This window comes from Podarcis erhardii, assembly GCF_964252035.2.
Source record: "Podarcis erhardii genome assembly, chromosome: 7".
Taxonomy (NCBI): domain Eukaryota; kingdom Metazoa; phylum Chordata; class Lepidosauria; order Squamata; family Lacertidae; genus Podarcis; species Podarcis erhardii.
In genome coordinates, this window is record NC_138511.1 from 14,404,437 (window position 1) to 14,419,942 (window position 15,506).

General features: G+C 45.4%; 2 protein-coding genes across 6 annotated transcripts in view; one reads left to right on the forward strand and one right to left on the reverse strand.

Moving 5' to 3' along the window:
* Positions 1-744, reverse strand: part of LDLRAD2 (low density lipoprotein receptor class A domain containing 2) — a 472,593-nt gene extending 471,849 nt beyond the window's left edge. For all 3 annotated transcript variants that reach the window (XM_081871213.1, XM_081871209.1, XM_081871211.1), the window contains exon 1: positions 514-744. In XM_081871213.1, the coding sequence (XP_081727339.1) occupies positions 514-739 (226 nt within the window). In that variant the 5' untranslated portion in view covers positions 740-744. The remainder of the gene's footprint in view (positions 1-513) is intronic.
* A 2,822-nt stretch (positions 745-3,566) lies between these two features.
* TMCO4 (transmembrane and coiled-coil domains 4) overlaps positions 3,567-15,506 on the forward strand; it is a 44,290-nt gene continuing 32,350 nt past the window's right edge. Inside the window, exons 1-3 of one of the 3 annotated variants that reach the window (XR_014158748.1) lie at positions 3,567-3,829; positions 11,122-11,309; positions 13,783-13,957. Coding sequence is in view for 2 of the 3 variants with exons in the window: in XM_081871013.1 (XP_081727139.1) it covers positions 11,134-11,309; positions 13,783-13,957 (351 nt within the window). In the remaining variant the exon portion in view is untranslated. The remainder of the gene's footprint in view (positions 3,830-11,121; positions 11,310-13,782; positions 13,958-15,506) is intronic. The other 2 variants (XM_081871013.1, XM_081871014.1) reach the window with 2 other exon arrangements.

The following is a 15,506-nucleotide window of genomic DNA, read 5'->3' on the forward strand; positions in this document are numbered from 1 at the left end:
TTTTGGCATTGGGTCACCCCAAATTCACCATCAGATCACATGTCCATGGCCACAGCATGAACCACAAAAATCATTCATCCATTGTTTCGTTCAGAATTTTTTCCCCCTTGTTTTCCTCCTCTAAAAAAACTAGGTGCGTCTTATGGTCTGGTCCATCTTATGGAGAGAAAAATACGGTATATAGGCAAGGTGACTGTTTCTGCATTGGGAAAATGAGGAATCACATCATGGGGGGGGGCGGCAGATTTGCACAGAAAGTTCCACACGCTCCTTTATTTGCAGGTGAACAATTAAAAATAATGGTTGTGATTTAAATAGAAATGTATGCGACACATCTCACCATGGTAGGATGATAATTTTTAAAAATAGAAATCTGTCTGCCAGAGAAGAGCAATGCTGGCTAGAGGACAGACAGACCTGTGCATAGCTGTCAACTTACAGATTTGAAAATAAGGGACCAGCAGCCTTGAAAATAAGGGATCAGCAGCCAAAATAAGGGACCTGCAGCCTCACCTGTTCCAGGCACTCCAGTCTTCCTGTCCTCCTGCAGTCTGGTCAAACTCATGCTGGTAGCTTCGAGAACACTGTCCAACCAACTTTGTAACCAGAGGTTCAACTGAATAGAATCTGAATCACATGCACCACAAGGCCTATGCAGCCTCAACTTAAGATGGCTCCCCGGCCTGGCTTTGCACTGCAAAGTTTGCAGCAGCACATGCAACAAAATGGCGTCCAGCATTCAAAAACCCCCAGTTTGCATTAACTAGCCACACACAAGGCATGCAAGCTCCACCCCCAGTTGTTCTTAGACTCCTTATTGGGTGAGCAACATAGCCAAGCAACACAGTTGAAGCCTCCCTCCTCCCCGACCGGCAGGGAGGGAGGGAGAGGAGCTGCTACCCTTGAAATTTAAGGGACATCATTTAGGGACATTTAAGGGACATCTATCAATAAGGGACAGCAGCGGGACACGGCGCTGGAATAAGGGACTGTCCCTTCAAATAAGGGACACTTGACAGCTATGGACCTGTGTGGGTTATTCCCGAGATCACCATCCTGTGCCAAACTTCAAGCCCAGAAAACAAATGGAGGCCCCTCAAGCCTGTCTTTCTGGGCCTGCTTTTGCCAGATGGTTGGTGTATAAATAATACATTATTATTATTATTATTATTATTATTATTACCCCTCCCTCTGCTGACATGTGGCCCCCGGAAGCTTCCCATGAAGAGAATGTGGCCTTTTTCAGATTGAAAAAGGTTCCTCACTGCTGTTTTTAAAGAGGGAGCCCAGTTTATCCAGTTATTATTGGGTGGCGGAGGTCATCTAAGTATTTAACCTTTTACTTGGAATCCGGTTAACGCAATAACTTGAAAAAGAAATCCCAGGAAAAGAATAGATTATTTGTTTCTTAAATTAAAAAATGAGGAAGAGAGAAAGGGAAAATAATATAGAAGTCTTTCCTACTCTGAAGCACAATTAGGTTGTGATTTAACACTTACAAAGCAATATTTATATTTATTAATGATGTATGGAAACCATTAATGTATGGAAACGTAACGGCAATTTCCGTAAGCACATTAAACATGTATAGGGACTATTAAACAATCTTTAGTGATGCATTGATGTAAAGGCATATTTTCACCGTGCAGCTTATATTTTTGAAAAACATACTATTACATTAGATCAGTGTTTCCCAACCGGTGTTCCGCGGCACACTAGTGTGCCGCGAGACGTTGCCTGGTGTGCCGTGGGAGGGAGGCGGGCGAGAGCGCAAGGCTTGGGGCGGCAGCTGGCAGCGCGGAGCACGGGGCGCCCTTCGGAGGGCTCCGCGTGCTTCGGGCAACAGGCTGCCGCCCCAAGCCTTGCGCGCCCGGCGGGAGCTCCTGCCGGGCGCGCAAGCCTTGCAGACACTCGCCCGAAGCACGGGGAGCCCTCCGGAGGGCTCCCTGTGCTTCGGGCAACAGGCTGCCGCCCCAAGCCTTGCGCGCCCGGCGGGAGCTCCGCGCGGGGCAGACATCTGCAGCTTAGGGAGCCCTGCAGGACTTCCCCGCAGGGCTCTCCAAGCTGCGGATAGCAGCCTGCTGCCCCGCACGAGGGGTGCTCTTAAGCAGAGCGCCCCTTGGGCGGGGCAGACATCTGCAGCTTGGGGAGCCCTGCAGGACTTCCCCGCAGGGCTTTCCAAGCTGCGGATAGCAGCCTGCTGCCCCGCACGAGGGGTGCTCTTAAGCAGAGCGCCCCTTGGGCGGGGCAGACATCTGCAGCTTGGGGAGCCCTGCAGGACTTCCCCGCAGGGCTTTCCAAGCTGCGGATAGCAGCCTGCTGCCCCGCACGAGGGGTGCTCTTAAGCAGAGCGCTCCTTGGGCGGGGCAGACATCTGCAGCTTGGGGAGCCCTGCCGGACTTCCCCGCAGGGCTCTCCGAGCTGCAGATAGCAGCCTGCTGCCCTGCACGAGGGGCGCTCTTAAGCAGAGCGCCCCTCGCGCGGGGCAGACATTCACAGCTTGGAGAGCCCTGCAGGACTTCCCCGCAGGGCTCTCCAAGCTGCGGATAGCAGCCTGCTGCCCCGGACCTGTCCTGAAGGCTTGCAGCGGGAGGAGGGCTTTCCTCCCCACCGCCAACATTCAGAATGCTGTTCTGAATGTTGGCGGTGGGGAGGAAAAACCCTCCTCCCACCGCAAGCCCCGGGAAGAGAGGAGAAGCTGTGCACCTTCTCTTCTGTTCCCGGACCTCCCACCACAAGCCTTCAGGACAGGTCCCAGAACAGAGGGGAAGGCGCGCAGCTTCTCCTCTCTTCCCGGGGCTTGCGGTGGGAGGAGGGTTTTTCCTCCCCACCGCCAACATTCAGAACAGCATTCTGAATGTTGGCGGTGGGGAGGAAAGCCCTCCTCCCGCCGCAGGCCTTCAGGACAGGTCCGGGAACAGAGGGGAAGGTGCGCAGCTTCTCCTCTGTTCCCAGGGCTTGCGGTGGGAGAAGGGTTCCCCGCTGTCCCGGAGATTTCCCTATGGGCTTTCGTCTTGCGAAGCAAGCCCATAGGGAAATTCGTCTTGCGAAGCCGCTAAAAAATCGGAAAACCCTTTCGTCTTGCGGGTTTTTCGTTTAGCGAGGCATTCGTCTTGCGGGGCACCACTGTACTTTATATATAGTCAATATAGGCACAGAGTTAATTTTTTAAACATTTTCTAATGGTGGTGTGCCTCGAGATTTTTTTCATGAAACAAGTGTGCCTTTGCCCAAAAAAGGTTGGGAAACACTGCATTAGATAAACATTCAATAAGAAGGAATCTGCAGATAACGGATTAAAATACATATGAATTAAAATATATATGTATTTTTATTATATATTTATTTATTTATTTTTAATATATATATATTCATTTTTATTAAAATATATTTATATTTATGTTTCTTCAATTAAAATATATTTTTCAAAAAACTTTTCCAAACTCTTGCAATCTTGGGCAACCCCCTCTTGGAATTCCCTTCCCCGAAATGAGAGGCAGGTTTTTGCCTTTTTTTGCATGCTCCGCCCACCCCAAAATGAAACTATCGGAAGGCAAAGTCCAAGTCCAGATTTGAGAGCCTTTCTCCTTCCGTCCGCTGCTACGAAGTTTGCGCAGCCTCCCGCTCCCTCGCGTGCCGCTTACGCGTGTTTCTGCCGGAACTGCCCTCTCAGAGTAGCGCTCTGGCGCAGCTGTCGGCGTACGAGGGGCCTAAACCGGCTTTTGGAAGCCTCGGACTGGAGTGATCGCTCGGCCGGCGGACGTCGCGGGGGAGGCGGGGACGAGTCGGGAGTCCGGATGCGGCCGTTTTCCACCTCGAGGGCGGCCAGGTGGGGTTTCGAGGCAGAGGGGAGAGGATTTAGAGGCGGGGTGTGGTGGGGGGAAACTTCCTTAATTAAAAAAAAAGGGGGTGGGGGGGTGGCTTTCTGCTGTACAGTAGCAGACTTTCCCTCCCCCCAATATTAGGAGGGATAAAGAAGGGGGGTGCTGGTGGGTTTCAAATGGTATTTAGCAATTGCATTGGGTGGGGCTTAAAAAACAAAAAACACAGTAATTTTGCTCCCCTCTTTTTGCAACAATTTCAGGACGTTCTGGTGTAAATGCAAAGGCATTCCTTTTTTAAAAAAAAATATTTATTTTGGTTTTATGTAATGAAACAGGTATTATAATCCAACAAAACAACAGAAAAATGCAATAAAAAACAACATAAAAAACACAGTATAAAAACATATAACAGAGAAAGTAAAAAAGAACAAAAATTAAAGAAAAATTAGTTTTTGAATTCTTATCTTTATAACCCTCTTTCCTGACTTCCTCACGTCTCCCTTTCCTGCATTCCCCTTTACTCAATCAAATTTAGCAGCTCCTTAGCCTCTTTCAAATCTTAATCAATATTATACATTCCAACGTATTATGTCTTCTATTTTCCCTTTCTTTTTAAATACATTCTTACATATTCTTTATAACTTAATCCCTTATATCCTTTGTTTAGTTCCGACATAATTTTACTCTGGTCTTACCCTTTTTTCTTAAAACATTTTTGCATATTTCTTTTTACTATGTCACTGATGCCATATTATCTTTATATGCAAAGGCATTCCTGTTCCCACTGAAAGGGTTATTGGGTTGTTGTTTTTATTTTTATTATGTGTTTTGTGGTTTTGTACAGTCATACCTCGGGTTAAATACGCTTCAAGTTGAACGCGTTCGAGTAGCGCGTTACTTCCGGGTTTCGCCACTTGCGCATGCGCTCAAAATGACGTCATGCGCAGAAGCGGCGAAAAGCCGTGCCGTCGCTAGATAACGTTTACCTCTAGATGCGAACTGGACTCCGGAACGGATCCCGTTTGTATCTAGAGGTACCACTGTATCTTGATTTTATACCTGAGACCCCCAGGTATAGGGCGGTATATAAATTCAGTAAATAAATAAAATTAAAATAAATAGTAAGAGGCTCCAAAAGTCAGCAGGTCGCTCCATGAGCTTCTCTTTATATATATATTAAACAAAAGCAATATGATGTGACTAGTCCCTATTGATCACCATATGGTGTCTGTGGCAAGAAAGAGCCTTCGATTTCCACCCTTTGTTTTCTGTTGTGGACATGACGGACAGACGGATGGCTCCAGACACAATGCCCCTCTTAAATCTTTTAAAAAATAAAATGAAGGCATGGCTGATTCATGGACTGGGGGTGGGGGGGTGGTATTGCCACACTTTTCACTGCTGAAAATAGGAGCGTTCTTTCAGTCACTGCTATTGTCACATGAAGAATAAATTCCTCAGAAGCCCCCACCCCCTAACCCCTTTTTACCTGCTTTATAACTGAAATCCCACGTACAATTTTAAAGCCCTGTAATTAGAACTTCAGCTAAGATGTGTTCCACCCTTTGGGGAATTGTAAGTTTCTCCCACTCTACTCTGAACGTCACCGCTGCACCCCAGAGAAGACAATCTTAATTATTATTATTATTATTATTATTATTATTTTATTTATACCGCACCTATCTGGCTGGGTTACCCCAGCCACTCTTCCTGCCTTAGCATACACTCCAGCATTTCTTCAATGAAAATAATGATAATTTTACTATTTATACCCGACACACTTGGCAGCTTCCAACACATATAAAAACATTTTAAAATATTTTAAAAAACAACAACTTCCCTATACAGGATTGCCTTCAGATGGCTATGGGGTCGGATAATTCACCCTCCAACATTCCTCCAATGAAAATAGGGACATCCTAAGGAGAAGCGGGACATTCCAGGATCAAATCAGAAACCGGGACGGCTTCTCTAAATCAGGGACGTCCCTGGAAAATAGGGGCACTTGGAGGGTCTGCCCTAGATGCTGGTCCACGCTTTGCAATGGGCCAGAGGCACAATCCTATCCTGACACGGCTGGTCTTGGGGCTTAACCCCTTTTCTTCTTATGTCTAGACACCTTCACCTCCCTGTATCCTTTTCATTTCGTTTGAAGGTGAAAGGAAAGCGTTGTCAGTTTCCGCTGTGCCTGAACATAAGAAGGGCCTGCTGGATCAGGCCATTGGCCCATCTGGTCCAGCATCTTGTTCTCACAGTGACCAACCAGATGCCCATTATGGGAAACCTGCAAACAGGGCGAGAGCACCCTCCCGTCCTGTAGTTTCCAGCAATTGGTGTTCAGAATTTAGCGCCCTTCAGGATTTAACCTCCTTCCGTCGGGGCCTGTAAGACAGAGCTATTCCGCCTGGCCTTTAATTTGAATTCACCCTGATCTTTTATTTCCCTTCCCTTCCCTCCCCCTTCCCTTTTATGAAGATCACCCACTCTGAGACCCCACAGCTAATTCTCCCCTGACCTCCTCGCTGGCCCAAGTAGGACCAATTCAGCCAGCTAGCCCTGGGGATTATCTAATTGATTTTTTAATTTTATTGTTATTCATGTTTTTATACTGTATTTTGCGCTGCTTTTATAATTAAATGTTTTAAAGTGTTTTAAATTTGTTGTTAGCCGACCTGAGCCCAGTTTTTGAACCGGGAAGGGCGGGGTATAAATAAAAAAATATTATTATTATTATTATTATTATTATTATTATTATTATTATTATTAGCATTGCTGCCTCTGACCGTGGAGGCAGAGCATAGCCACTGGGGCTAGTAGCCACTGGTGGCTTCTGGTTCGTGAAATTGTCCAGTACCCTTCAAAGCGCTCCAAGTAGGTGCCCCCTCCCCACTTCCTGTGGGAGTGAGTTCCAGAGGCTAATCTTAAAGCAGGCATTTCCTTTTTTAAAAAAATAATATTTATTAAGTTTTTAACAAAAAAGGGTTACAGAATAATAACACACACACACCAAAAAAATACAAAAATACAAAAACCAAAATTTAACATAAAAAGAAAAAATAAAAACTAAAAAAATCCCTCTTTATACAATCTTACAATCATTTACTTATTTTCGTGACTTCCTCACACCTCCCTTTTTTGTATTCCATTTAAAAATTTGTTCAGCAAATTCATACCCTCTTAATTTACCCTTAATTATTTATCCTCACATATTCTGACTTCAAATTTTCATCTGATATGAATCCCTTCTTGCATATTCTTATTTTACCTTATTACTAGAACCATTTCATTTCATTCCAACGTCATTAACATTCAGTAATTTTACAGTGTTTCTGTAGATAGATTTTAAATTTCTTCCAATCTTCTTCCACCGACTCTTCTCCCTGGTCTCGGATTCTGCCGGTCATTTCAGCCAACTCCATATAGTCCATCTAAAGCAGGCATTTCCAAAGTCCGTTTCAGGGGCCTAATCCGATTTAATCTGGCCCCTGTGGCAGTATACGTCCTCGGGTAAAATCCTAAAAAAAGTTTGGGTTAAAACTTTGGTCGGCCCTCACGCATGTTCACTTCATCAAATCTGGCCCTCTTTGAAAAAAGTTTGGGCACCCTTGCCTTAAAGGATGGGAACAGTTTTATTACAGCTAATCACGAGCAGCCATGGGACATATTTCACGAGGTTATATGATTTCCTCCCCTCCTTTTACAGTATACATTCCTCTTTCACTTCTCTTCCTCCTGGCCCCGATCCCTCCCCCACTAAAGAAATTCAAAATCACATGAGCAGCCTAAACAACAACAACAACAATTGCTCATAGCCACCCTCCTGCCTCAAAAGCAGGTGATCAAAAAACTCCCGCCAAGACAAACTAGGAAAGGCTGTAACTTAGTTGGTAGGGCAGCATCTCCCAGTAGTCTGTTAATGTTCCCTACATAAAACCCTGGCGAGCTGCTGCCAGTCAGTGTAGGCAGTACTGAGCCAGATGGACCAACGTTCTTGCTCTGTATAAGGCAGCTTCCAGTTTTTTGTGTTGCTAGGGTCAGCTAAATAGGGGTAGGGGACTTTTATTTGCCCACTCCCTGGGGGCTAAAAGGGCCTTTAATCTCAGTATTGCCTTTATAATGCTTGCCTGGAGGAAGGGGACAGAACTAGAATTCTTTTGCTCTACCTGCCATTGGCTCTGGCGCCAACTCCAGCCTCCCTGCCACCTGCCCAATGGGCACCAGCCACCACTTGGCGTTTGCCTCCCCCACAACTCCAAATTTAAAAATCGAAATGATGTGACTAGTCCCTAGTAACCTGTAGTGCAGCTGCAAGGAAGCTCCTAGCTATTGCACATATTTCCCTCCGGTGATGTGATGAACAGGCTGAAGGGTTTATAATTTGCTTGGTTGAAAGGCAGGGGGGCAACTCTGGCCCCCAAATTGCATAGGAGCTAGACCACTAGTCCATCTAGCTCAGCATTGTCTGCACCTGCTGGCAGCTGCTCCCCAGGGTTTCAGATACTGCTGGAAATATTTCGATAGAAGGAGGAAAATACAGAGCAGGGGAGGAACAGAGTTTTGCAGGCTATTGAAGTCAGTCTCGAGTCCTTGCACAATACTCCCTCTGTTTGGATTTGATGCCGTAAAGGGGTGTGTGTGTGTGTACACACAGGCGAGATTGCGGCACACCTTTTAATTTTTACTCTGGGCGACGTTTGCGTTATCAGGACGCAAAGCTGTCCTTCAGGCTAATGTCAAGAACTGGGAGGTTGTTAAAAAAGAAAAGAGGAGAATGAAAATAAACGAAATAGGAGCATGCGGGATGCTCAAGGTCGCCTCTCTCCAGGAAGCAGGAAGGTTGGTCTGTAAAAGGAGGCACACCTGGGCAGAGGAAGTGGACTTCGGAAACTGTCTTATCCAGACTCAGACCATCGGTCCATCTAGCTCAGTACTGCCTACACTGGCTGGCAGCGGCTCTCGAGACTTTCAGGCAGGAGTCTCTCCCAGCCTTGGAGACAGAACCTGGGAGCTTCTGCATTAAGCTGTGCCCCTTCTCTCAAGACATAGGATGCTGTCTTAAACTGAGCAGACTTTTGGTCCATCTAGCTCAGTACTGCCTACACTGGCTGGCAGTGGCTCTCCAGAGTTTTAGATTTTTAAAAAGTTGATGCTAGTTTTTAGCCTACAGTTACTTTAACTTTTGAGACGCGGGTGGTGCTGTGGGTTAAACCACAGAGCCTAGGACTTGCCGATCAGAAGGTCGGCGGTTCGAATCCCCACAACGGAGTGAGCTCCCGTTGCTTGGTCCAAGCTCCTGCCCACCTAGCAGTTCGAAAGCACGTCAAGTGCAAGTAGATAAATAGGTACCGCTCCGGCGGGAAGGTAAACGGCGTCTCTGTGCGCTGCTCTGGTTCGCCAGAAGCGGCTTAGTCATGCTGGCCACATGATCTGGAAGCTGTACGCCGGCTCTCTCAGCCAATAAATCAAGATGAGCGCAGCAACCCCAGAGTTGGTCACAACTGGACCTAATGTTCAGGGGTCCCTTTACCTTTTACCTTACTTTAACTTTTTGTAAGTATTAAATTATTTTTGATTTTTCTTGCTGATAATGTTATTGTTTTATCGTTTTTATAAACTTTTTTTTTTTTTTGCAACCGTGTGGTGTATAATTTCTAAGAAATAATAATCTTTAATAACAACAACAACAACCTTACTCCCTGTTAGGAGGAGATGATAGACTGAGCTGGGCTATGTAGGTTCCATTCTGTCAGTTTTAAAATGCTTTGCTTTCATGCTGCCTTGTCAGACAAGACCCCGCTGAGCATCTTGTCTGGAATTCACTGCAGTCTTCATTTATTGGATCACGAACCTGTGCCACATCTGTCTGGCCACTCTGCTCAGAGACTGCCACCAAGGGTGAGACAAACTGTAAAGTCACTGGTTCCATCAAAATGCTCGAGCCATCAAGAAGCCTCTGCCAACATTCAATCAAAATCTGCTCTACTATAATTATGAGATCTAGGATCTAGCCTAGAACAAGTCTTCTTTTTTTTAAAGGAAAATTGGGGTTTTTTTGTGGGGAGGTAGTGAAGAGTTTTTAAAATTTCATTTTATAATGTATATAAAACAGAGAACAATTATGACAACAGATGGAAATGAACACACACAAAACAAATAGCTAAAATAAGCACAGTTACGTCCGGATCAAGTAAGAAAATCCAGGTCATGAAAGGAAAAACAGTGAGATTAAAAGTCGTCTTCACATAAAGAAAGAATATTAGTGTGATTTGATTGTCAGATTTGGCAGGCTTGTGACGATGGCTGTCTTAGAATTGACAGTTCCACTATATGTGTAATAAAGGCATGTCCTTATCGAAATGTCAGCCAATGCGTAGTTTTCTCCATTGCAGCTATATGGAAGAAAGTTTATTGACAGCTTTAAAGCAATCAACGTAGTACAAAACAGGCTCTGTAATCCCATAGGTGTTCTGGAGCACAGATGCGCTTTTTGAGACTTCTGCAGCCTAGTGCAGACAGCATGTTGGGTTTATGTTGAGGCAGATTCTGGTTCCACCAGCAAGACCCTGAAAAATGAATCTCATGTACAGATGAACAGCACCTTTATCCCAGTAATATTAGCATTCATAAAGGGGGGCCACAACTTCTCAAATGCATCGACCCAGTAGAGGTTTCTCTATGTATTAGGGTTGCCTAATATCCATGGCATGGATAGAGAAAAGTTTTAGATACAGTGGACGCTCGGGTTGCGAATGTGATCCGTGCGGGATGCATGTTTGCAACCCGCAGCGTCAGCAACCCACAGCGACAGGTCTGCGCATGCACGGATTGCGATTTGGTGCTTCTGCGCATGCGCAAAGCACAATTTAGCGCTTCTGCGCATGCGTGACCGCCGAAACCCGGAAGTAACCCGTTCTGGTACTTCCGGGTTTTGGCGGTCTGCAACCCGAAAAAACACAACCCGAAGCATCTGTAACCCAAGGTATGACTGTGCAGTCGTACCTTGGTTCTTGAATGCCTTGGTACTCGTACATTTTGGCTCCTAAATGCCGAAAACCAGGAAGTAAGTGTTCTGGTTTTTGAACGTTTTTTGGAAGCCGAACATCTGACGTGGTTTCTGCTTGAGTGCAGGAAGTTCCTGCAGCCAATCAGAAGCCACGCCTTGGTTTTTGAACATTTTTGGAAGTCGAACGGACTTCTGGAACGGATTACATTCAAGAACCAAGGTACAACTGTATATTCGTGTGTGTGTGTATTCTCTTGCATGTTTATTCCCTGTACATATCTCTGGTTTTTGCAGCAGCTGGTGAAAATGGCAGCCAACCGCCAGCAGCGGTGGAGGCCCTGGGGAAGATTGGCGCAGCCACAGCCGGAGAAGGAGGAGGTGTCTAAATGCGTGGGCCGGCAGCTGGGCGATCCAGGGAAGTTTGCCTATGCGGCCCTCTGCGCAGTCTCTTTGGCATCATTGTTTCCCGAGGAAGAGGAAAGGTAGGCGCTCGAGCGAAGGAGAGAATGCAGGTTCTGCTCTGTTCTGTGCTCGTTCCTCCTGACGGCATGGAGGGGGATGATGGGAGTTGTAAGGTAAAGGGTAAAGGGACCCCTGACCATTAGGTCCAGTCGTGGCCGACTCTGGGGTTGCGGCGCTCATCTCACTTTATTGGCCAAGGGAGCCGGCGTACAGCTTCCGGATCATGTGGCCAGCATGACTAAGCCGCTTCTGGCGAACCAGAGCAGCGCATGGAAATGCCGTTTACCTTCCCGCCGGAGTGGTACCCATTTATCTACTTGCACTTTGACGTGCTTTCGAACTGCTAGGTTGGCAGGAGCAGGGACCAAGCAACGGGAGCTCACCCCGTCGTCGGGATTCAAACCGCCGACCTTCTGATCGGCAAGCCCTAGGCTCTGTGGTTTAACCCACAACGCCACCCGCGTCCCTGATGGGAGTTGTAGTCTGCAACTTAATGGAGGGCACCGCATTGGCTGCCTATGCAATAGGCTGGGGAGAATCCCCACTCCGCCAGGAAGCTCCCCAAGGTGAACTTGAGGCCGTTGTTATCTCCACACCTAACGTTTTTCACAGGGTTGTAAAAATAATGAGGGGAGAAGGAGCTTTGGAGAATGACAACTCAAATGATCGAGGAGATGCAGCGACTCCTTTGAGGAAAGGTTGTTTCCTCAAACTCGCTTGTGGCTTTCTAGTTTAGAGAAAAGGCGAGGAAAAGGCGACATGATAGAAGTTTGTAAAATTATGAAAGAAGAATGGCAGACGGAATTAATGGACTCTGCAGAATTGGACAAAATGACAGGAAGGATTTGAAACCTTCCGGACCAGAGATTTACAGGAGATTGGAAGAAGTATATGAAATATTTGAAGAGCAATTGTAACCAACAAATTACGCTACTAGGACTACAAGAAATTTTGTAAGGAGAGATTTATGAAGTGTTACAAAGCAGATAAAGAATAGAGATATTGGTTATGGGTTTTTAATGTAATAGGGAAAGTAAGAAATTTATACTAAGAGATTAGATTGGAAAATTTTCAGACAGAACTGATAGAAGTCAAAAAATTGAATAAGTTGTAAAAGTATGTTTAATTACTGTTGAAAATGGTATGTTAAAAAACTAATAAATTTATATATATATGTTTGTAAAATTATACGCATCACAGAAGCACTGGCTAGAGAGAAGCTTTTCTGCCTCTCTCTCGTATGGCAATAACCTGTGGGCGTCCAATGAAGCTCAGTGTTGGGAGATTCAGGACAAATGAAAGAAAGCCCTTCCTCACACAGCAGAGAGTTAAACTGTGGAACTCCCTCCCACATGATGGCCACCAGTTTGGATGAATCATAGGATTGTAGAGTTGGAAGGGATCCTTGCAGTGCAGGAACCTCGACTGAAACATCTGTGACAGATGTCCGTCCAACCTCCGCTTAAAAACCTCCGAGGAAGGAGGGTCCATCTCCCGAGGGAGTCCATTCCACTTGACAAACATCTCCTGCTGTCGGAAAGTCCTTCCTGATGTTTAGCCGGAATCTCCTTTCTTGTAACTTGAAGCCGTTGGTTCGAGTCCTACCCTCCAGAGCAGGGGAAAACAAGGTTTAAAAGAAGATTAATGGAGGACGAGAGGTCTATCAATGGTTACTAGCAAGGATGGTTTTTGCTCTGCTCTGCAGTCAGAGACAATGCTGTTTCTGGTTTTTTTTTTAATGAATAATATTTTATTAGATTTTAGAAGTAAAAAATTCAGAAAGTACAAAAAGACAAAAATACAATAATAGAAAATCACGGAATACAAAAATACAGACATTAAAGCATAAAAAAGAAAAAGATAGAAATAATAAAAAAGAGGGGGGGAAAAACAAAAATCCCTCTTTTTTAATCTCTCATCTTTGATTAACTTATTTTCCTGACTTCCTCACATCTCCCTTTTTTGTATCCCTTTTGAAATTTGATTCAGCAAATTCATCAACCCTATTTAATTTATCTATTTATCTATTATGAGTCCACTTTTAACCTTATTACTAGAACCCCTTCAATTCAAATCAATGCCATCAACATTCAAAAATTTTACAATGTTTCTGTAAATAAATTTTAAATTTCCTCCAATCTTCTTCCACCAACTCTTCTCCCTGGTCTCGGATTCTGCCAGTCATCTCCGCCAGTTCCATATAGTCCATCAATTGCGTCTGCCATTCTTCCAGTGTGGGTAGATCTTGTGTCTTCCAATGCTTCGCAATGAGAATTCTTGCTGCTGCTGTGGCATACATAAAAAAAGTTCTATCCTTCTTTGACACCGTTTGGCCAACTATACTCTGGTTTCTCTTCAGATCGTATAAATCTTTCGCCTTTTTTTTGACAATGCTGTTTCTGAATACCAGAAAGGGAAGGAGGGGAGAGTTGCTTTTGTGTTGGGCCCTGCTTGCTTACCATTTTTGCCTTCTTTGTTGTGTATGTTTTGAAGGCTGTACAGGACGGGTTTTGTGGAGAGCCTGGTGGAATGGCTGCAGCTTTCAGATGCCGTCCTCCCTGCCATGCTGGCGTTTGTCGGTGGTCTGGGGGGCGAAGGGACGGAGACCTTTGCGCAGATCCTCTTGAAGGAGCCGCTCATGAAAGACGACCCCAGCATCATCACACAGGTAGGTTCTGTTGGGATACTGCCGGGGAGACGGGGGCATCAGGCAGGCCCCCAGCTGGCTCCAGCCACCAGCCACCAGCCGGGCGAACTCCGGTCTCCCTTGGAACAGCATCAAACAGCGACACAATCCTTGGATACCTTTAGAGCCTTGGCACGCTTTATCAGCAGAGTGAATAAATCTTCTCACAACAGAAGTGGCGGACAGAGACATGTATAAGCATTATTCAGCATAGTTCAGGAACAAAGGAAAAACATGTCTGCTTCTCTTCGTGTCCAAGCCAACAGCAGATAAAGCAAAATCAATATACAAACAGAAGTTCCCAGCAAGCCTGTGCTGGAAGTAAACAGGCATGTGACACACAACAGTCATGCCTGTGCCTTTTAAGGTGGAATGGAACTATATCCTAACAGGTTCGACTCCATCTCCATATCCACATTCTCTGCTTAGCAAGTCGAGAAAAGGTTATAATGCTTTGGCAAAAATTTGCTGCTGCTGAGACTGACTTAACTTAATCTTGTTTTCAAGTTGTATTCATTCAACTTGTTTTTATTATTGCTTGTTAGCCGCCCTGAGCCCGGCCTTGGCTTGGGAGGGTGGGGTATAAATAAAAATTAATAATAATAATAATTATTTATTTATTTATTTATTTATTATTATTAACCAGAAGGATCTCTGGTGCAGATCCTCCACCTACTTGCGCTTTAGTAATCTGCAGACAAGTTGCTATGCTTTTTAAATAGAAAGAAAGCGAGAAGGAAAAAATATTTAGTTTTCCAGCTATACGCAGTTGATTTTATTCAAGATGGACCTCTGCGAACTTTTAGTAATGTAGCTTTTGACCTCTTGTTAGAAAAAGCTGTTTTTCCCCCAAAATAACTTAAGACTAACAATGCATAAGCCAAGTGGTTGCTTAGCTTGTTTCTGAAATACTTTGAATAGGCCCCTCTGATGATGATGGTGGTGGCGGTGATGGTGATTTATTTATACCCCGCCCACCTGGCTGGGTTTCCCCAGCCACTCTGGGCGGCTACCAACCAAATATTAAAAACAATAGAGCATTAAACATTAAAAACTTCCCTAAACAGGGCTGCCATCAGGTGTCTATTAAAAGTAAGATATTTCCTTATTTCCTTGACATCTGATGGGAGGGTGTTCCACAGGGCAGGTGCCACTACCGAGAAGGCCCTCTGCCTGGTTCCTTTGCTTCTCGCAGTGAGGGAACCTCCAGAAGGCCCTCAGAGCTGGACCCCAGTGTTCGAGCTGAACGATGGGGGTGGAGACGCTCCTTCAGGTATACTGGACCGAGGCCGTTTAGAACTTTAAAGGCCAGCACCAACACTTTGAATTGTGCTTGGAAACGTACTGGGGGCCAATGTAGGTCTTTCAAGACCGGTGTTATGTGATCTCGGCTGCCGCTCCCTGTCATCAGTCTAGCTGCCGCATTCTGGATTAATTGCAGTTTTGAGTCACCTTCAAAGGTAGCCCCACGTAGAGCGCATTGCAGTGGTCCAAGCTGGAGATAACTAGTGCATGCACCATTGAGCAGCTG